We start from the raw sequence: 22600 nt of genomic DNA on the forward strand, positions 1-22600 counted from the left end.
AACTTTTAGAACAGGGGAAATCATTTATATATAAATTGCATACCATGTCAATACTTCACAGACTTGAGAACTCTTCAATTCAGGATGGTGATGCTTACCTGGGAGGCAGAGGGTGTTACAGGAGGAAAGACAAGAGTGATAGTCAGGCAAGGATAGGATAGCAGGTGTCCTTCCCATATGATGCCTGAGCCTGGTCTCTATGCTGTTACTTTAAATCTAAGGGAGTGAAAAATAAATGTTGAGTGATTCCTAAGCCAATGCGATATTAAACCAAGTTTCAGACTACAGCAGTCTAATTTTGTGGCAGAGTGTAGCTCTGTTGCCTAGGCTGTAGTGCAGTGCTGTGATATTAGTTCACTGCAGCCTCCATCTCCTGAGTTCAAGTGATTCTTGTGTCTCAGCCTCCTGAGTAGCTGGGACTACAGGCACATGCCACCATGCCCAGCTAATTTTTGTATTTTTAGTAGAGACAGGGTTTCACCATGTTGCCCAGGCTGGCTTCAGACTGCTGGCCTCAAGTGATCTGCCAGCTTCAGCCACCCTAAGTGCTGGGATTACAGGCATGAGCCACTGAGCCTGGCCTATACTAGTGTAATCACTTCAAATGTGCCAGTCATATGTATCAAACTAGATGTAAACTGCTTGAGGCTAGGGAGGCTTTTTACCATGTGCCTGAGAGGCAGTTATTGGTTATAAACTTGTCACATGGGGCTCAGATCACTTCAAGTCAAAGCTACCTGGCTGGTTTGGAATGCTTGTTCTTTTTCCTAAAGTTAGCCCTAAAGAACATGGTATATTAACTCTTGAGGGCTGCTAAACCCTGGCAGATTACCAGAACAAGTGACAATACTTTTGAGACTAATTTCAAAAATGCTTTTAGAAAAGGCAGTGTAAATTCCTAACCCACTTGTATAAACCTGTTAAATTTTACTCAAATTCCAACTGCTACGCTTTGAGTTGAATTAAGTAGCAAATAATTATACTCAGGTGAACAGACCATTCTCACTCACTGTAGACCCTATGCTCCTTCTCACAGCTTTAACCATTTTGTGTCTCTACTTTTGAGATCAAACTTCAGATTTTCTTAAGTTTGCATGATTGTTGAATAAATTAGAATCTGTAATTGCTAAAATACTAACAACTGATTTTAAGCTCAAAAGGCAACAATGGTGTCCAATATACTTTTGTGGGCTTTAATACTCAGTATGGAACACATAATGAACAGATGTTTCATGACACTAATGGTTATATTCTATATCTTGATGGCTCTTAGTAAACATAATCATGATTCCAAGTCTGAATTACGTGATGGCATGGTTCAGTAGAGCTGCAAATACACAAGTTTGTATTTAAAACAAAAATAACAAAGCCATTTTACTGAAAACTAGTTTTATTTTAAAATTAAGTGCATAGCACTCATCTAATTCCACTGGCGTAGACTTTAGCACCATACTTGCTATTTGCAATTAATGTCATAACACAGATACATTTTGGTTTGCAGTCTATACTTGAGTAGTGTTTATTTAGTGGACTTTGGTAAAGCCCTTCATACATATTAATCTCTTCACAGTACATATTTAATGATGGTCCAGTAATCTCAAAAAAAAAAAAAGCCTAAAGACTAATCAATAAATTAAACAAAACAAAACCCACACAATGCTCCCCCACCCCCCAAATCTAGCAGTTATGAGTTGTATTTATACTGAAACCTAATGTTTTAAAAATAGTTCTGGTCTTCCAACCATCCCATCCCACCCTGGGTATGCAGCAATAGTAATCAATTATTTTATTCTACCCCCCAAAAAGATTATTAATCCAGTGTTCTTTAGCTTTTTAAAATATAAATTGGGAAAGTGTTATTAATAAACTTTTTTAAAAGGCATATTCTTCTATAACAAGAATGGCATATAAACCAATCAATAAAAGTATTTGACAGACATTAAGTTACCACAGGCACTGGTTGTTGTTTCAAGTTGGGATCTCTATCCCAGTATCTTACATTCATAGCATTATTGAGGTAGTTAAAATACTGAAAACTGGACTCCAGGTTGCTGGGTTCTGAATGTGAATGTGAAAGATATATGCTCTTTTGAGCCCACTTTCCCCCAAACAATTCAAGTTTTCTTGATGTAAGAACTACCAAAATCCAATTAGCAGCCTTCTTTAAAAAGTGATGATACTTTCAGAAAATGATTTTCATGCTTAAAAACTGCCATGAGTGAGTGTTCTTACCTGAGTGGTTTTTCATTTTATCTACCAGACTAATAAATCCACATCATGCCCTATGTACTCTAAATATAAGATATTTTCTTTTTAAGGAAAGGACATTTCTCCAAGCATTCATGCTGGCAGAAGCCACCCACCCACATTCATCCCCAGGAGCCATCTGGATCAGTCCATCACTGTGTTGAGCCCCTTCTCTTCCTAATAAAGGCCATTGGCTTGATTACTGAGACTCCTGCTGCATACCCACAACATCTTTATAATAGTTTGTCTTCAATGCATATTGTGGCAGTCACATATCTGCCATGCAGATTCCCTTCTATTCAAGTGCTATCTTAAAAAAACACAAAAAGACACACCTTACTAATTTTTAAACCAGAAAGCTTCCCTCCACCAAATCTTTCTTCTCCCACAGGAGCACAATGTATACAGTTTATCAGTTATTACAATGACTTTTTAACTTTTTAAGGTTATTCCTCCAAAATGCTTTACCCCAAAACTGCCCTTGCTGTAATGACCATTATTGCTGTTTGCAGTTAATACCAGTATAGTGAAATGTCCCAGGGCAATTGTAGGGTCAATCCAATGAAAGTAGCTACTGAAATTTAGTCATCAGTTACCTTTGCCTGCTTAGACTGACTAGCTGGATTCAAAGGTTGCTTAAAAAAACCTGTCTTCCACGTAACAAAGTGCTGCTCTAGCACAACCTGAGAACTACCCTGGCCACAGTCCCCTCCAAAATAAACCTACAGGACTTCATTCTAACACTGACCTCTTACAGTTATGCCTTCTCTTGAAATAACTTTTTTTTAAAGAATGTCAATTCTGAGTATAAATCACGGATTGCACTGAGAAATGCAAAACCTATATATGTATTATGAATCACAGGAACTACCACTTCATTCTGAGCTATAATATTATGCTCTCATTTGAAAACACACCCTAGCAAGAGTATTTTAACCTATGTTATAAAGGTAGTTCATACTATAACATTCCCAAGGTATGTTGCATTATAGTTAAGTGTTTCCAAGTAGTACAAATTCCCTGAGTTAAATGTGTTTCAATTCTAAAAATTTGAGGTTGATCACTTAGGGAAAAAAAGAAATTATGACCATGATTTAAAAATAAGATATCTACTCCACCCTTAATTTTAGTATGTAAATCCAGATACCTATACTCTTTATGAGAGGAAGTTATATAGAATCATCTAAAAAATTCTCTTTTTTTAAACTGCAGATTGGTATAGAGTAACAATTCATGAGTTTAAACTTAGTCAAAAATTCATCTGTAGAACAAAAATAAAAAATTGCAGAATAAAAATCTTTTCAAAAATTAATACTGTAACTTTCCTTCATAAAAGACTGTTTGGCAAGTTCATAGAAAAGATAAATATTTAGTCTTTGACTTAGAAGCCAACATTAGGCCCAGATGCTACTACAGGTCAAATCTCAAAATGGCAAATTGGAGTCTGTCCAAATTTTCTGTTGAATATTTTTGAAATATTTGGACCATCAGCCAGGACTTGAACATTTTTGTCATACAGGGATTTGTTGTAACAGAATTTGACACACTGTTAATTTGCTTAGTCCTCCCAGGATTCATGGTGCATTAAAAGGGATATTCAGTCTTCTTGGTGCTGGCACCTGAAGAGTTCTGATGTCACTTAGATCCCTTTCCTTTTGAACAGAAGTTTACAAAACGCTTACCCATAGCTTCATGTCACAAAACAGTCTGGGTCAGTTATCAGCTTCACACATAATCACCTTTCAAAACATGGAGTAATACAAGGGTAATGTTCACTTATCTGATAACTCCGGTTATAAGAAACACTCAGACAGGGCTTAACTTCTACTGGTATTGCCAGTGACATCCCAGCACCAGTCTGCATGTGCCCAAGGCCCTGAACACTAGTTTGGAAGCCAGCAGGACATGTCTGTAGTGTGTAAGATGAGGTGTGTGTGGTCGATACAATCTGGTCACAGGTTGGTTGTTCTGATATAGGATGGCGATACTGCAGTGAGGTCTGATGTGTCTGATGGAGATACTGAGGTTGCTGAAAGTGAACTGGCCGTGAGGGCTGGGAGGCTGTCTGGAACATACTTAGTTGTGCTGACTGAGGTCCTGCTTGTCCTCTCTGTTTGTTTGCTTCTTTCACATCATTATCGTGAGCGCTGAAACAGAGAGAGAAAGCAAACTATTAAAAATATTACTTGAAAAGAATTTGCAAGAAAGTCATGCCCCATCCCCAACTCCTCAACAGCTTCTTTTATGACCTGCCACCACTACCCAGGTAGCAGTCACTGCACCATAATTCCAACAACAGTGAGACCTCACTTGTGTCCTTCTAAAGCTATTTCCCTTGATGTGAACCTTACTGGTAGCTTTGAGGATTACTTCCAGTTTGGGAGATGTGTCCACAATAAGCACTTACATGTGGCAGACACTTTGGTAACATTCTGATGGCCCTCAAAATTCAAAGATGTAGGAATGGGGCAAGACTGGCTTGGACTGATCTCAGAGTTACTGACTTACAGACAGACAAGAGCAGCTCCTTTCCTTATCATGTGCCCAGAATCATTCTAGCAATGACACCTTCTAATTGGTTAATGGCCAAAAGGGACTCTCCTTTCCCAGAGTTCTGCTCATGCACGGGCTTGCTCATGGCAGCAAGTAACTCCTGCCAAAAGCAAATATCCTAGGAACTCTATGCCCTTCAGAAGTTGTTTTCAAGGCACCTCATACATGAAGAAAACTGTTAATGAGAAATTTAAACACAAGAATAAAAAGGCTTACATCAATAGCCGTTCAATACACTGCATTAAGAAATCCCAAGAGTAAGCAGTAAGACGATGTAGTCTCGTAGGCCACGTTGGAGAAAGACGAAGTATTATTCTCGAAGAAGCCACACATGCAGCAGCTACTAAAGAAGGTGCATAATTTAGAAAGGCATAATCTGTGGAGACACCAAAAACGAACTTAAGGAACAGAATACATGAGTCACAAGTGCACAAGTCACTTACTGGTATTCACAACAACCTACCTTGCAAAGATACTTCCAGGAAGTAATCTGCATATTTGGCCATGTAGAGTTTAGTCTTTTCCAAGCAAATCATTGGCCAGCCGTCATGAAGATCTGTTTCGTGTACTGCTTCAGAGAGATAATACTCAATGAAATGGGCAGCTGTTGGAAGGCAGAGGTTCCACTGAAAAGTTTCTAATAATAATAGTTCCATATGTAGCAAATTTTGTTTTGTTAATACTAGATTCATATTAGTCATACAACCCAGGCTGTTGAGCTGCTCCAGCTTAGGCACACTATCTTCTTTTTCTTCAAATTTACCTTTTAAGAAAAGGGGATGGGAGGGGAGAGAAAATGTTAGGCAAGTGATTATTATAAGCCTAGTCAGTAAAATGGGATTTGCTGTCTTACTGCCAGGATCCAAAGATGTACTTACCTTACACAGAAACAATTGTGCCAGAACCCTGTGGTTCTCATATTTGCATATGTTTTCTTTCCCAGAGCCACTACCCCCAACCTTTCCCCAATCCCCTGAAAAAAAAAATCCTTGAAATATGTCAACATTTTGATCTATGTTCTAGTATATAATGGAAATAGTCATATGCCAATGAAAAAACTAACTCAATCTCATCAGCTGAATCTTCTCAGTAAATTTTTTTTGCAGATGGGTGGTAGCTGGTAAAATAATTTGATTTTAGAGAAGATAGTTTTAACAATTTAATGTCATAGCTTTATCTGAAATCAAAAATAGTTAAGCTCTAAATGTTTCATTTTGGCATATTTTCAACATAATCTCAATTTCAGAGAGAGAGAGACTGGAGGGAAAAACTGGGTGAACATTTAACAAAAGCACTATCATTCCACAAAAAACCCCATCCCCGCCACTTCTAAATTCAAAATAAAAATCTAGTTAAGTCGGTTAAAGAAAAAAGGGGCATGGGGGCAATACTTTATATCTGCTTTTAAACTCCCTTATTGAAAGCAGAATAGAAGTAAAGACAGTATCATGGCTGAACATTATACAAAGTGATTAATTTCTTTTCTGGAAATACTCATCTGTAAGGTTTCAACTATGCACAGCTGAAGAATAAGATTCTATTTCCAGCCCCAGAATGTTTCTATAGATTATGTACCATCTTACATGTTACTTTCCAAACAAGCATTTTACTGTGTATATAAAGCCTTCATTTTAGAAAGTATTTCTAGAACTGATGGCTAGAGAACATTTACAAACTATTAAGTACTATTATGATTTTCCAGATGCAGCAACAGAACCAGAGTTGTCATCAGGTCTCTTTGGGTCTTTGTTCCATAGTGGTCCACAGAAGAAAGGAAATTATAACTAAAACTCCTACTATTGTGTTCTAGTTTAGATTTAAGGTTTAAAACTGTCCTACTGTACTATAATTATTATAGATTTATCAGAATAGGTTTTACACTCATACTTGTTCAAAATCATTTGTTACTAAAGCAACAAATACTACTATATAAAAATTATTTTAATATTTTTATATATTTCAATATATTTTCATTTCCTTAGAAATTTTATAATTTTATTATTTAAAAACTTTTTTTTTTTTTTTGAGAGAGAGAGTCTTGCTCTGTCACCAGTCTGGAGTGCAGTGGTGCAATCTTGGCTCATTGCAACCTCTGCCTCCTGGGTTCAAGCGATTCTCCTGTCTCAGCCTCCCGAATCACGCCTGGCTAATTTTTTTGTATTTTTAGTAGAGACAGGGTTTCACCATATTGGCTAGGATGGTCTCAATCTCTTGATCTCATGATCTGCCTGCCTCAGCCTCCCAAAGTGCTGGGATTACAGGCGTTAGCCACCACACCTGGCCTAAAATCATTTTTTTTTAAGAAGTACCAGAAAGACTATCAAATCAGGAGAAGCCAGAAGAGTTTCTCTGTGATGTTTCTCTTCTAGAGGAGATGGGTTTGCACCGCAGGTTAAAGTTGCTACACTCAGCCCAGATGCTCAGTGTACAGGCAATGGTGGTGGAGACAGTGGGGGTTTGTTCCTATTGATTTGCTTTGGAGCTGGGGGGGAAATGCTGCTGATTGCCTTGGTCTTTGCTTCGGGAGTGGAACTGGGATAAAAGGCATTTGTCTCCTATGCCAGGAGATTCTAAGATCATGTGTTATGAAGAACCTAAGCCCAAAGAAGCAGGAATGATGGCAGAGGTGAACTTCCTTAAATCTGAACCATTCTCACTAAATACTGCTGCAGGTAGAAGTTGATCCAAAAGTTATGTAATTAAGACTTTAAGAATCTAGATAGCTCTTCTTAATCAAATCACATAAAGTTATCAATTTCACAAGCTTGCCAATAGCAAATACTTAGTAAAGTTGAAAGCACTAAAGTGGTCTGTATGACATAGTTATCCAGCATCTTGTCTGAAAAAAGAAGAGGAAAACAATATTTTTAGTATGAAGCAAAATTCTTCATAAGGAGAATGACCTAGGAATTTAGTTCAGTCCTTCTGGATGAATCATTACAGCTTTCAAACACCATGCCATTTGTGTAGCAACAGCAATACTGGCAGAATACTTCAAAGTACTACTGTAGAAATTAATGAGTTTATTTATATCATGCTTAAAGTTCCTTTGAAAAAGTTAGTAAATCGTAATTCAAGGAGCAAGAAGTTTCATATTATCTCCCTGAAATTTTTAACGCTGGAAAAAAATTGTATATGACTGATTTCATTGCTCAAAAACCAAGGTAGTGAGTGAGGGCGGCCAATCCACTTAAGGTCAAATAAGTTAAATCAAACCAAAAATCAAAGCCAAAAGGAAGATTTATGTTTGAATTCCCAAATTAGCACTTCTAGACCAGAAATGACAGATTTCTATATTATTATGCATCTATGGGATGTTTACATTTATAAAATATTTGGCTACTACAAGTGTAAAACACTTTGTGTATTGATCTTGCAAAGTTAAGAATAATCTACGTTCTGAATAAATACCCATACTTGGGGTTTTAATTCAGGGTTCAAATTTTTGGAACTTTTTCATTATGTATAGTGATATAAATATTCAGATATATGGATATTAAAAGATTTCAGAATGTGTGATAACATCAATGAGTACCTGCATATCTTTTTTTTTTTTTGAGACAGGGTCTCACTCTGTCACCCAGGCTGGAGTGCAATGGCATGATCTTAGCTCACTACAACCCCCACCTCCCAGGTTCATGTGATTCTCCTGCCTCAGCCTCCTGAGTACCTGGGATTATAGGCGCCGGCCACCACGCCCAGCTAATTTTTTTGTATTTTTAGTAGAGACGGGGTTTCACCATGTTGGCCAGGCTGGTCTCAAACTCCTGACCTCAAATGATCCACCCGCCTCGGCCTCCCAAAGTGCTGGGATTACAGGCATGAGCCACCAAGCTCAGCCCCTGCATTCATATCTATAGTTTTTGTTGTGCTGACTGCTATGTGTATGTGCATTTTAAGTTAACTTATCCACAATACCACACACAGATTACAAAGATCAGTTTCTTAAATTGAAAGGAAATACCAGAAGCCATGTGATTATATTGATAAAGGCCCCAAACAGGAAATAAGGGCACAGGAAATTCATATCTGCTTCCCAGAAAATAAAGAATTAGAGGCCACAGAAACAAAAACACTGGGTTGTCTTTCCTTTATAGGATATGTTCAGATCAGCCATGGAAACCAATACATTTTCAAAGCCAGCAATAAATGGTAGGTATGTGGTAGAGAAGATTTATATACTGAATAGGGCATGGATCAGATGTCACTGGGTGCTCTGCCAACTCACATTCTATTTTTTGTTATTAAGTGGGGGAAAAAAGTCATCCTTAACATGTATGAAGAATTATCACAAATTTATAAGACAAATCTAATATAAAAATGGGCAAAGAAAAAGGTCATTCATAGAAAAAAATTCTAAGCTCACTAAAAATTGAGATGTAAATTAAAACTGTGAGATAACAAATTTTCACAGGTCAGTAAAAAGCTTTGCTAACCCAGTATTGGTCAGCAAGGGGAAACAAGCACTTGTTACAAATTGCTACTACTAAAAGCCTCTGTCTCACTTTTCACTTCATCTTGACTCCAAGATCATTTCTTACTTATGTAAGATCTTGAGCAAATTATGAGAAATCTTATCTCCAAGATTATTTCCACATGCTCCATAAATGTAATGCTGGTCACAGAAGCCAAGGGAAGCCAGGGCATACATGTGAAAGTTGGAATAGGAGAACTTCCCTGGACAAATTCAGGACCAGTTTGGAATAGGTCAAAACCTTTAGGGTAATGGAGGCAGGCTAAAGGAAACAAAGCAACTTGTGGGGGAATTAATTATTACCATGCTAATCTTTTTATGTTTCCATTTCCTACATGCTTTTAAACATATTGCCCCCCACTTGATCCTCAGAACTACTTTATAAGGTATCTTTATTTCCATCTTATAAAGAAACAACCTGATATTAAAAGGTTGTTGAAATCCATTCTGCTGATGAGAGATTCCAACCCGGGGAATCCATCACTATGGTCATTGCTCCAAAACACTACACATAGCTCTCCAGAGATAATCTGTAGGCCCCTTCTTCTAATAGTGTAACATAAACATTTGCTTCTAGAACTTAAGAGGTGTGCTCCATCTTTGGCCAAACCACCTATAGCTTCCCAATATAATGAACTCCACAAATTTGAAACTGGAATCAGACACTGAAAATAGGTTATCAGTTTCTAAGACTCCTAAGCTTGGCTGAGCGCAGTGGTTCACACCTGTAATCCCAGCACTTCAGAAGGCAGAGGTGGAAGGATCACGAGGTCAGGAGATTGAGACCATCCTGGCTGACACAGTGAAACTTCGTCTCTAATAGAAAAAATTCGCTGAGCATGGTGGCACATGTCTGTAATCCCAGCTACCCAGGAGGCTGAGGCAGGACAATCACTTGAACCTGGGAGGCAGAGGTTGCAGTGAGCCAAGATGGCGCCACTGCACTCCAGCCTGGCTAACAGAGCGAGACTCCGTCTGAAAAAAAAAAAAAAACAAAAATTCCTAAGCTCTTCTGCTGTAAAGTTATGGACTGGAGTTGGGGGGCAAGGGTAGAGGCTGCTGCCTACAAACGACCAGCCTCTTCAATTCCTGACCCTGGTGTGAACTGATAGCTCAAACTGTTTTGAACAACTTGCTAGTTGGGAGGAGCAGAGATCCTGAAGAATACCTCACATATATTCCCACTCTCCAATGCAAAGGAAGAATGTAAAAGCAATTCTCTCCTCAAGGAAAGAGAAATCAAGAGTCAGCAGAAAAAGGAGGGAGGCATCCAGTTCTTTCAGTAATAGGTGATAATTCATATCTGAACTCTAGCAAATACAGATCCTAATGCCTAATTACTGGAAAATGAGTCACAAATAACATCTTACAACTCATGTTAATCCAAATAGTTCAATACAATAAATTGTTCATGACTTTAAATAGAAATATATAATTTAAAAATAAGAACAACTGAAAACTCCATTCTAGCCAACCTAAGATGGTACACAAAGGTGACCCTCCACTTAGCCCACACTACACTTTAAGAATCACAGGCATAGAGCAGGTGGGACGTAGTAGTGTTAAAAAGACAGTGATGGCCATAGCAGGCAACACGGTTACTTTCCGTTAATGATACCAAGTTTTTAAAAGAACCTAACTTGCATGTGTGATTTCCAATGACACTCTACTATAAACTGATTCTATAATAAACCAGCATTCTGTACAGTTACAAAAGGCCATTTTGTGGACTCTCACACATCTAAACTGTCAAGTGTGAGCTTTTCCAATCTTACACAAACTATTAAACCCTAAAGGGCTTCACAGCCAGTGATGAAACGTATGGTATTACACACGATTATTTACGAGCATGAAACTTTAATTAGAGGCTAAATTAAACGTTAAACGTACAAGCATTACCTCTCCAGCTCCCGAGTTGGGGGTGAGCGGTGAGTGAGGTGTCTGAATTTTAGAGAACAATAGATTAAAAGGGAAATGTAGATATTCAAGAAGTAAATGGTATTCTAAGAATTTCACTCAATGTGCATGGGGATGAGACTAGAAAGGTGGCTGGGTCCAGATGAAAGATTCTAAACACTACATTAAGCAGTTTCCACCTTAACATATAGGCAGTGGGAAGTCATGCTGCAGCTGTGTTTTATTTACATTCAGCCTGGTTCTACAATCGATCTGAAATAACTTACGAAAAGACATTCCAGGGGACAAAATAAGTAGCTGAGGTCATCAGAGCAAAAGAAGAAGAAGGGTCAGAAAATAAAATCTGAGGAGAGATTAGTACCAGAAATGATACTACAAAGGACTACATTTGGTTATAGATTTATAAGCAGCCAAGCACAGAGGTGCTAAAGAACTCTGGTGGCATGGATATAGGCGGAATGTTCCTTATTTGATCCCAGCCATATTTGACCCCAAAACCTCAAGTGGGAGTTAGAGGTGAAGTTTCTATTGTAATGACATGGATGCATATTACTGATTTAACTTCAATATCAAATATAATCTTTCTCCCTCAAGTGGGAGTTAAAGGTGAAGGTTATCAATATATCTACATACTACTTTAAATTTCTATTGTAATGACATGGATAATATAAAAACTGCAATATTGATTCAACTTCCATATCAAATACTATCTTCCACATCACTAAAAGAAAAAATACACAATTTCAATTTCTTTACTTGCCCTTCAAAGAGAGTACCAATAAGCAACGAAATGAGATATAGAAAGATGAAAAGAGAAAGAGGGGCCAAAAGGTCCACCAGTAAATTCTGTACTGAGTAAAAAATATGGTTGTATCAGATTGTATCTTGGAACCTACTACATGGTTGGCCCAATGCATAAGCAAAAGTTTTCACATTTGTAGTAGGTACACATTAACTTTGAGTTCATTAAGCCAACTCTTCATGTACCAGTAGAAAGTATTCTAATATAAGAGTATGGTGCCTTTAAGACAGTTTCTCAACTTTAGCGCCATTGATGTTTAAGGCCGGAGAATTTTGTTATGGGCAACTGTCCTGTACACTACAGGATGTTAGGAGCATCCCAGGCCTCTATATACTAGATGTTAAAAAAGCATCCCCTACTCTACCACCAGCTGACAACCAAAATATCTCTACACATTGCCAAGTGTTCCCTGTGGGACAAAATTGCTCCTGGTTTAGAATAACTGCTTTAAGACAATGGTTCTCAATTGGAAAGGTACATCAAAATCACCTTTGGGACTTTTTTAAAAAGTTAAAAAATACCCAGAACCCATTATGTAGATTTTGTTTTAGTAGCTCTGGGGTGGCCTAGGATGTAGGGTTTAGGCACATGTTTTGAACAAGCTCCAAGGCCATTTTTCAATATTTGGTTAAGAATTATTGCACTGAGAAGAACTTTTAACATAAGGTTCCTGATACTAGTAAACTGGAATGAAAGGGATTTGATGATATTTCATTGAGTTTTACATAAATTTATTTTCTTATAGAAACAGGAGAAATTTCTAGTCATATAACTCAAGATTCATACTTACTTGCTAGAAGCAGGCAGGAAAGCGCAACTAAATGCAGCTGCTGGATAGAGATGTCATAGCGGTCCATAAACAGGTCCAGTAAATAGACAGCAAGATGGCGGGCAGAAGGGCAGAGTGTGAAGCGATTGCTCACAATGGCAATCAAGTCAGCAAAATACCGTCTGAGACTTAATTGAGGGGACTGGCCTTTGTAGGAGGGCAACTTCAGCTCCTAAGTCAAAAGGAACAACATTTAGTCTGACCTATCTGTAGATGTATCCCCACAATGCAATGACTTAACATTGTTTTTCCAATATATTAGTATTACAAGTGCCTAAAACATACTTTTCTTGACTGGAATACAAAAATGAAAAAGTAGAAGGATAATGAATGGCATTTAAAATGAAAAATTTCTCCTTATTCTTAACCACCTCTGATGTGAACAATTATAGATGTTCTTGTTTCTTGCTTTCTAGAATGGGTATATTCTAGTAAGATTTTTAGTAAAGGAATCCTGTTTTCCCTACCAAGTATTTTCAGAAAAACATCCCTGCCAAAAAACCAACCACACACACACATACACACACACACAGACAGACAGACAGACACACATACACCCCACCCTTTTGGTTAGAAGGTAATAGATAAGTGGATATGCTGCATACTGTATTATACTTGCAGTAGTGTAGAAACCAGTAGTAGTATTTCTAATTTTGTTTCCCTTTGAACAGTTTTATGATCTGTCTCCTTTGCCATCATCTTCTCATATACCTAAAATCACTGTTCAATCTCAGAACTATATCAACTTGTTTTTTAAAAATTGGAAAAATTCGGCCGGGCATGGTGGCTCATGCCTATAATCCCAGCACTTTGGGAGGCTGAGGCAGGTGGATCACGAGGTCAAGAGATCGAGACCACACTGGTCAACATAGTGAAACCCCGTCTCTACTAAAAATACAAAAAAATTAGCTGGGTGTGGTGGCGCACGCCTGTAGTCCCAGCTACTTGGGAGGCTGAGGCAGGAGAATTGCTTGAACCCAGGAGGCGGAGGTTGTGGTGAGCCGAGATCGTGCCATTGCACTCCAGCCTGGGTAACAAGAGTGAAACTTTGTCTCAAAAAAAAAAAAAAAAAAAAAAATTGGAAAAATTCTATACTTTTAAAATATTTCCAGAACATAAAGATGGAAAGCTTCCAAATTCATTTTATAAGATGAGCATAATACTGATACTAAACCCAACAGGTATCACAATAGAAGGAAGTAAAAGGGATATGATAACATAAGCAGAACTCCCCCTGCCCTGCAAAATAAAAAAGAGAGAGAGAGAGAGAGAGAGAGAGAGAGAGAGAGAGAGAGAGAGAGAGAGAGAAATGGGACTTTAACAAAATTAAAAACTTTTATCAAAAGATGCTATCAACAGAGTAAAAAGTCAGCCCACAGAATGGATGAAAATAGTTATAATCACATCTGCTAAGGGGTAAATATCTAGATTATAAAGAACTTACACAACTGGTCAACAAAAAACCTCATTATAAAAATGGGCAAAAAACTTGAATAGACATTTCTCCAAAGAAGATATACAAATGCCCAACATGCCAATATCATGAAACATGAAAAAGATGTTTGTTCAGCATCACTAATTATAGGAAATGCAAATCAAAACCACTACGAGCACTTCATACCTACCTGGATTGCTATTATTAAAAAACAACAACAACAAAAAAAAAATCACAAGTGTTAACTTGAAGATGGAGAAATTGGAACCCTTGTGCATTACTGGTGGGAATGTAAAACGATGTAGTTGTTTGTTTCAGATCACAATATAGCAATCCCTCAATAAATTAAACATAGAATTACCACATGATCCAGTAATTCCACTTTTCCTACTTGAGTAAAATTCCACTTCACTCAAAAGAACTGAAAGCAGGGACTTGAAGAGAGATTTGTACACACATATTCATAACAGGATTATTCACAAAACCAAAAGGTAGAAACAATGCAAATGCCCACCAGAGATGAATGCATAAACAAAATGTGGCATATACATGGAGTATTATTCAGCCTTAGTAAGAAAATTCTGATAATATGCTACATGGATGAACCCTGAAAATAGTATGCTAAATGAAAACAGTCAGTCACAAAAGAACATTTATTATATGGTTCCATTTAATGAGGTACCTAGACTCGTCATATTTATAGGGACAGAAAGTAGAATAGTGGTTATCAAGAGAGGCTAGAGGGTAGCAAATTGGAGAGTACTGTATGGAGTTTCAGTTTGGGAAGATGAAAAAGTTCTAAAGTTAGATAGTGGTGACAACAATGCAAATGTACCTAATGTCACTGAACTGTACACTTAAAAATGGTCAGAATGGTAAGTTTTATGTTATGACAGATGCTGGCAAGGTTGTAGAGAAAAAGGAACGCTTTTACACTGTTGGTGGGAGTGTAAATTAGTTCAACCATTGTGGAACACAGTGTGGTGATTTCTCAAAGACCTAGAGGCATAAATACCCTTTGACATAGCAATCCCATTACTGTGTATACAACCAAAGGAATATAAATCATTCTATTATAAAGACACATGCATGTGTATGTTCACTGAAGCACTATCCACAAGAGCAAAGACATGGAATCAACCTAAATGCCCATCAATGATAGACTGGATAAAGAAAATGTGGTACAAATAGACCATAGAATACTGTGCGGCCATAAAAAGGAACAAGGTCATCTCCTTTGCAGAGATATGGATGGAGCTGGAGGCGATTATCCTTAGTAAATTAAGGCAGGAAAAGAAAACCAAATACTGCATGTTCTCACAAGTGGGAGCTAAATGATGAGAATACATAATGGGGAGAACAACACACACTGGGGCCTGTCGGAGGGTGGGGGTGGGAGGAGGCACAGGATCAGGAATAATAGCTAGTGGATGCTGGGATTAATACCTGGGTGATGGGATGATCTGTGCAGCAAACCACCATGGCACAGGTTTACCTATGTAACAAACCTGCACATCCTGCAAATGTACCCTTGAACTTAAAAGCTGGGGAAAAAAGTTTTGTTACATACATTTTACAATAAACAAAAAATGGAAGTTACATATTCACCTATATATTCACCTAATATTCACCTGAATATTACCCAAGATAAATGGATACTAGTAGTCAATGTAATTTAGTAGTGTAGCCAAAGAATACATTATCAATTGTAGAACATCCCAGGAATGCAAGAATGATTGAATATTAGAAAAGTTCTAAGACACATTAAAAATTCATACATAAATACACACAATCATCCTGCCAAAATGGCATCTTAAAGGCAACCCTGGGAGAAATAGGAACAGATGTACATTTCTTTGATGAAGGAGACAGGTAGGTAAAAAGATGTCAAATATAAGAGCCAGCATCTCACTTAGAGGTAAAACAACAGAAAGATTACCATTTTAGTGTCTACCATTTAACATTTAACATTATTTTGTGAGTACTCATCAATCCAAATAGAAAAAACAGAAAGCAAAATTATGGAAAGGAAGACTCAAAGGCCATTTTCAGGAACACAATTATTATTTTCAGATGGTAGACTGCATATCCAGAAAAACCAAAAAAATCAAGAGAAAAAGATTAGTAAGAATTGAGTAAGATGCCCAATTATAAAATTAAAATAAAAAGTTAATAGCTTTTCTGTATACTAACCAGTTAGAAGATTTCATATTCAGTAACTATAAAAATGAAAACCAATATGCCAGCACTGTATGAAGATAACACTAAAATTCTGATGGGATATGGAAGACATACATCCATGGAAGGACTTTTTCTTGGATAGGAGGATTTATAATAACAATGGCATTTCAAATCAGGAGAGAATAGATGCATTTAATATTTCTGTCACATATGACAAAGAATGGACTTCTTTGTTAGAGAACTATAAATCAGTAAGACAAATATAAACAGTTCCTAAGAAAAATACAACAGGGTTAAAAACAAAAACAATTCCTGATATAATTAAAAGAATTATATAACTTTTTCACTTACCAGATTAGATTTTCTCAATCTTTGCTTATGCTATCAAAAAGGAAAACAGAAACTCTCATATACTGTTGGTATGGACAACTGATAACAATCTTTTGGAGGGCAATTAGGCAACACAAATTTTTTTAATCCAGATACTCTTTAACCTAGCAACCCCTACAAATAACCCTCCATATAAGCAGGTCCTTTGCTGTTTGTAATAGCAAAATAGTGGAATAAAAAAGTTTGATGTCCAAAAACCCAAATCAATCCCCATAGAATTAGACTAAGTAAAAAAGTTAATCTCAAAAAGTCACATACTGTATGACTCAATTTATATAACATTCTTGAAATGACAAAATTACAGAAATAGAGATCAGATTATTGGCTGCCAGGGGTTAAGGTGCAGCATGAGGGTGGGAGGGAACAAGGTATGGCTTTTTATAAAGGGGCAACATGGGACATCCTTTGGGTGATAGAAATGTTCTATATCTTGACTTGGTCTCAATATGAATACCCTAGTTGTGATATAGTACTAGTTATTCAACCTGGTACCACTGGGGGAAACTGAGTAAAGGGTAAAGGGGATCTGTTTGTATCATTTCCTACAACTGCATGTGAATCTACAATTTCAAAATAAAAAGTGTAATTTAGAAAAACAAAAACCTTGATGTCTATGAAAAGGGAACTGGTTAAATAAACTATGAGGTACTGAATAAAGGGCAGGAGAAATATGTGCTGACATGGAAAAATCTGATAAATTGAGGGTGGAATAAGAACAAGGTGCAGGAAACTGAATATATATTATGACTTCCGTATCAACAAAAAAAATATTTTACTTGAAGATATACTAATTTATGGGGTATCAGGAAAAAAAAAGCAGCAACCATAGACAGCCAAATAAGCCTTAAAATTAAGGTTCATTTTAAACCTTCCTCCACTATCTGGATTTTTTTAACCATGCGTATATGTCACTTAAAATTTTTTAAAATTAAAAAAATATATATCAACAGGGGTTACTTAGATGATAGGCTAATGGGCCAATTAACGTTTTACATTTTTGTTTAAGTGAGAAATGCCTAAACAAATACTACTGAGGAAAAAATATATTTTTTTTTGAGACAGTCTCCTTTCATAGCTGAGACTGGAGTGCAGGGGTGGCATCTTGGCTCACTGTATCCTCTGCCTCCCAGGTTTAAGCAATCCAACCACCTCAACCTCCAAGTAGCTGGGACTATAGGCACTCACTGCCACGCCCAGTTAGTTTTTGTAGAGACAGGGTCTCGCTGTGTCTCCCAGGCTGATCTCAAACTCCTAGATTCAAGTGATCCACCTGCTTCCCAAACTGTTGGGATTACAGGTGAGAGCCACCACTCCTGGCCAAAAAAAAAATTTGTTTTCAAATAAAGGGAAGATGCTGATTTCTCACATAGCACCTAGGATTTTTCTTTTCTCCTTAACTCTTTTTCAAATCTTTACAATGGTGTAAATGAGTTGCAACTTTACTTTTGCTGCCATGATGTGACATTTATTGAGCATCTCTCATGTAGCAGACACTATACTAACCCAGGGATAAATGCTGGAAAAACACAGTCTCAAGCCTATCTCTAGCAGGTGAATCAAATACAGAGATTACCACACAATATAGTAATCACAGGTTATTATGGCAACAGCTAGGAAGAAAATCTAACTTAGCTCAGGGAATAGGGAATTGGGGAAAAAAGGCAACACCAGGGCAGGTTTTCCAGAAAAGTGGCCCGAACATGGTCTTAAAGACTCCCTGGGAAACACTTGGAAAACACTGATGGCCTTAACTTTCTTAATGTTTCCAGAAAAGTGGCCTAAACATAGTCTTAAAAGACTCCCTGGAAAACAATGATGGACTTTCTTAAAGTTTCTCACAAAGCTAGAATTGTTCCCATTTGTCATTAAGGCTCCTAAAAACACTTTCCCAAACAGCCTATGACACTATACACAGCTAAATAAGAAGAAAGGAGACAAAAGGGAGTAAGGGGACAGCTACTTTGTAGGGGCTTTTTTTGAGGGGGTGGATAGTTGGCATGAGGATTTCCATTCATTGTCATTTTCACTGTTCCTAAGACACAATGCTAGTCACACCAAGTATTTCTCCACAAACCTTGGGTCTAAACACAGAACACCTTCCGCAGTATCTCAATGGCAACTGCCCAAAGGAAAAACCTAAATGTGGATGCTCTAAATTAGAAATAAGATTAGACTATGAAGGCAAGGATCATGTCTGTCTTGTTCACTGTTATTGCTCTAACACCTGGAATATCATGTATGTTATAAATAATCAACATGTTGAAGAAATAAACAGATGACTATCCAACTGAATCACCAATTAATAGCCTGGAATTACCATATCTTTTCTATGAGAAAAGTCCATTTTAAATTTCTTTCAGTGTATTACAAATAGAGGTCTCTCCAGTTCCACAAGTTTAAGTTTTACTGACTAATGTATTCTTTATAAAGTGTTACCAGTAAGAACCATGGTTTGCATAATGCTTAAATATAAAGACAACCCAGGGCAGTAGGCCATAGGTGGCCCAAGAAAACTCAATGGCATTCCTTCAGACCCTGTGTTACCTTGTCCTCTGATAGTTTATAAGCAACTTGAGCACAGAATTGGGTCTTATGCCTTGGATGCTCCAGAAATTAATGCACAAAAGCCTTCAACAAATCTAAATCTTAAAAAAAAAAACCCATGTCCAACCTCAGCTGACAAAATTCAGATAATCACTCATGAATTAAAATGATCTACACATAAAATAAAATGATTGAAAACTATGGAAATTATCAAGAAAAATCTTTTAAGTTTCATGTCAATTAAAAAATGTACTCTTGGCCAGGGAAAGTGGCTCCTGCCTGTAATCCCAGCACTTTGGGAGGCCAAGGCAGGCAGATAACCTGAAGTCAGGTGAAACTCCGACTCAAAAAAAAAAAAAAAAAAAAGGTACTCTTAACATCAACTAATTAATGTCACCACATACCAGTGGGATAAAGAGACTGACATTTATGTACAACTATTATGTATCAATCTTTTTTAAAAAAGAAAACATTTCAAATTGAAAGATGATATCTACCAAAGAAAAAAAGATCAAAAGTGTATCTGGACAATTTTCCAAGAAAAGAACCTGAAACTCTTTCCTAACACTCCAAAGATCCCATTAGTTAGAATTTTTATGTGGAACAAACCATCTCCTAGAGGGCTGAATGTATTTTAGTGAATCTAAGAAATTGAATGTTAGAATTAGTAAGTAGCATTTAGAAATCTCAGGCCTAAAAAAGGGTAACAATTTAAGTCAGAATTAGGTTTTCCAATCTACTTGACCTGGTCAGAAACTCAGGATAAAAGTTACTATCATTCCAGGATCTCAACCCCAAGAGTCAGAATCTTTTTTATTAAAAGAGTCAGCTGTTCTGCTTCTTTCTCAATTTTCTACATTTAACAAATGGCTTTCTTTATCCAAGGTGAAACTGAGTTGAGCTAGAGATCATTTTGGATCTGGTCTCTCTTTTGGTTATCAAAGAGGCAGAAATGTCTCATTAATCTGCCTTGCCACATGCAGAGTAAAATCGTTACTTAATAGCAACAATACACAGACTTTGCTTTGTGTTGGAAAAGTTTTTTTTTTTCCAATATCTATTAAGTATATTAGGTCTACTTTCTGCCTTTATCAGCAGGAAGGAGCAGCCAACTCTCCCCACCTTAGGGGAACAGCCCAAATCTTGAGGGGTAAGAGATAAAACGTTATCACGTAGTGCTTACTATATTGCAAGAGCAGTTTCTAAGCACATGTACGGTACTAACTTAAATTTCACAATCGCCAGAATCATAAGGCACACTCTTATTATTCCTCATATTACAGATGAGGAAATTAAGAAACAAATTTAACTCATCCAAAGTCTTACAGCAATTTACGTACAAAAACGACTTAAACTGGCTTGCATGCAACGGCAACTCTCGAACAAAGAGGGCTGTTCTGCCCCCCAAAAATTCATTGTATGTATCTTTTAAAATACAAGATCAAATTCATGATCCACCCGGAAATCAGAACATCAGAAAGCCCCTTTTCACCTTTCCTGGCCCAACTACCATCTCCCTCCTCATTCAAGTTGCAGGTTGTTCTGATATATCCCAGGGAAGGAGCCAAGAAGTTAATTAACCTTGAGCAAATGAGCAAACTCGCCTTTTCTGGCCCAGAAGGTAAGGAGTAAAGAACCTGACTAGACTTTCTAGGGAATCGAGATTCAGAACAACTGGCGCGAGACACCGAAGGAGAAGGCAGGCCGGGCCTCGGAGTTACCTTGTAGCGAAGCGCTTGGTGAATGTCGGCGGCCAGTTGTCCTCGCCACCACTGCCCCTCCAGCTCCATGGGACCCAGCGGCGCGCCCAGCCCGACGCGGCAACTCGAGTCTGTAAGACACACCCCAGGCGCGGTCACTGCCGGCTCTCCCCGCGACCCTCTGCGCCCTCTCCCCCGGGGGTGTGACCTCAGGCCACCCGGTGTGGCTGCTCATCTTCACCTGACTCTTCCTCAACCCAGTCCCGACCCGAGCCTGTTCCCCAATGCCACACGCGAGGCCAGGTCTGCCCCCTCAGGAGGGGCCAAAGGACTTGGAGACTCTGCCCGACTGCATGTTGGGCAAAAGGGGATCCACTCGGGCCCCGAGTTGCCAAAGCGGGGAGCCGGGCGCGAGCTCGAGAAGAGCTGCAGAAGGCCGGGCTGGGGCTCCCTGCGTCCGGGGCTGGAGCTCTCCCGCCCGCCCTGAGGAGTGCGGAGAAGTGACACGGTCACAGCCCCGCTGAGGGGAAAAGCTCCCACAGAGAAGCCCGGGGGTGAGCGTCTGCCTGGCCGGGAGTCTCCGCGCAGACATCAGGCGCCTGCTTCTCCCCGGGACCCCAGAGAAACGCACGGTTCCGTGCGGCCTCAGGCGAACAAAAGGCCGGGCCAGCCAGGCTCCGCGCCTCGCCCCGGGAGGGTCCGCTGCCTCACGCCTAGCCCAGGCCTGCCGGGCCGCCCGGCCCCACGCTGGCTCCCTTACCCGGAACCGCGGCCCTCACAGTCCCAGCCCCGCCGGCATGATAGGGACGCCGGCCCCGCTCATGCTGCGGACAGTCAGCCGCTAAGCGCGGACCTCAGCTCGGGCCCAGCGCCTGGACGCTCGCGCCGCCCATTGTTAAAGGACCGGCAGGCGGCTCTGCGTACAAAGCCAGCGCGGGGGGCACTTGAGGCCCCGCCGCTGCCAATCTCGTCTCGCGATACAGTGGAGTCACCCTAAGCCGTCCAATCGGCGGCCGGGCAGACCCAGGTGCAGCGCCCGGTGGCGGCCCGGCAGCTCCTGCCTGGGCCGGGTCAGCATCCAGGACTGCGCGGCATAGCCTGGCGCTTCGGTTGCGGGGGCCTTTAGCCGCCACCAACTGCGAAGCCAGCCTGGACTCGTGCTGGGGTCAGCAGAGAGCGCCGGATAAACTGTAACGTGGATCACTGCAGCCAATCCAGTCAGGCCACTCACCTGCTGGGAACCTTCGATGGCTCCTAGGTGCCCGCGGAGCAAAGTTCCGACGCCTCAGTTTGGCGTTTAAAAGTCTCCACAGCATGTATTCGGTTTGCCTTACTTCACATTGCACCAGCCCCTTCCATCCCAGGGGCTGCTCTGTGGATCAGGCTCTCCAAATGTGCTCTAGCTGTTTCTGCAGCCCCTGAAGCGCTTTTTTTTTCCTGTGAAATCCTGCTGTCTTGTTAAGTTTCACCTCACACTACACCTTTCTTCTAGAAATCTAATCAGTCTCTCCTCCCTCCTTATTTTTTT

At 39.2% G+C, this 22600-nt stretch overlaps 1 protein-coding gene across 3 annotated transcripts; it reads right to left on the minus strand.

Moving 5' to 3' along the window:
* Positions 1 to 1372: 1372 nt before the first annotated feature.
* Positions 1373 to 21969, minus strand: CCNJ (cyclin J). Of its 3 annotated transcripts, none has more exons than XM_012439331.3 (6): positions 21833 to 21969; positions 21094 to 21203; positions 12784 to 12994; positions 5264 to 5563; positions 5017 to 5140; positions 1373 to 4394 (listed from the first exon to the last, which is right to left on the minus strand). In XM_012439331.3, the coding sequence occupies exons 2-6, from the start codon at positions 21160 to 21162 to the stop codon at positions 3983 to 3985; spliced, it is 1116 nt and encodes a 371-aa protein (XP_012294754.3). In that variant the 5' UTR covers positions 21163 to 21203; positions 21833 to 21969; the 3' UTR covers positions 1373 to 3982. The 3 variants fall into 3 exon arrangements, with proteins under 3 accessions (XP_012294754.3, XP_012294753.3, XP_012294752.3); XM_012439330.3 differs by having other exon boundaries at positions 5017 to 5143; XM_012439329.3 differs by having other exon boundaries at positions 5017 to 5176.
* Between the last annotated feature and the right edge of the window lie 631 nt (positions 21970 to 22600).

This window comes from Aotus nancymaae, unplaced genomic scaffold (genome assembly GCF_030222135.1).
Source record: "Aotus nancymaae isolate 86718 unplaced genomic scaffold, 86718_ANA_hifiasm-v0.15.2.pri h1tg000010l, whole genome shotgun sequence".
Classification (NCBI taxonomy): Eukaryota; Metazoa; Chordata; class Mammalia; order Primates; family Aotidae; genus Aotus; species Aotus nancymaae.

Bases quoted from the DNA above. Each gene is read 5' to 3' on its own strand.
- CCNJ (XM_012439329.3), bottom strand. From the start codon at position 21,162: ATGGAGCTGGAGGGGCAGTGGTGGCGAGGACAACTGGCCGCCGACATT. The intron at 5,564-12,783 runs GTAAGTATGAAT...TTTTCTTAAAAG, and splicing joins TTCCTGCCTGCTTCTAGCAA to GTAAATTTGAAGAAAAAGAA. The intron at 4,395-5,016 runs GTAAGCCTTTTT...TCTCTGTTTCAG, and splicing joins TGTATTGAACGGCTATTGAT to CGCTCACGATAATGATGTGA.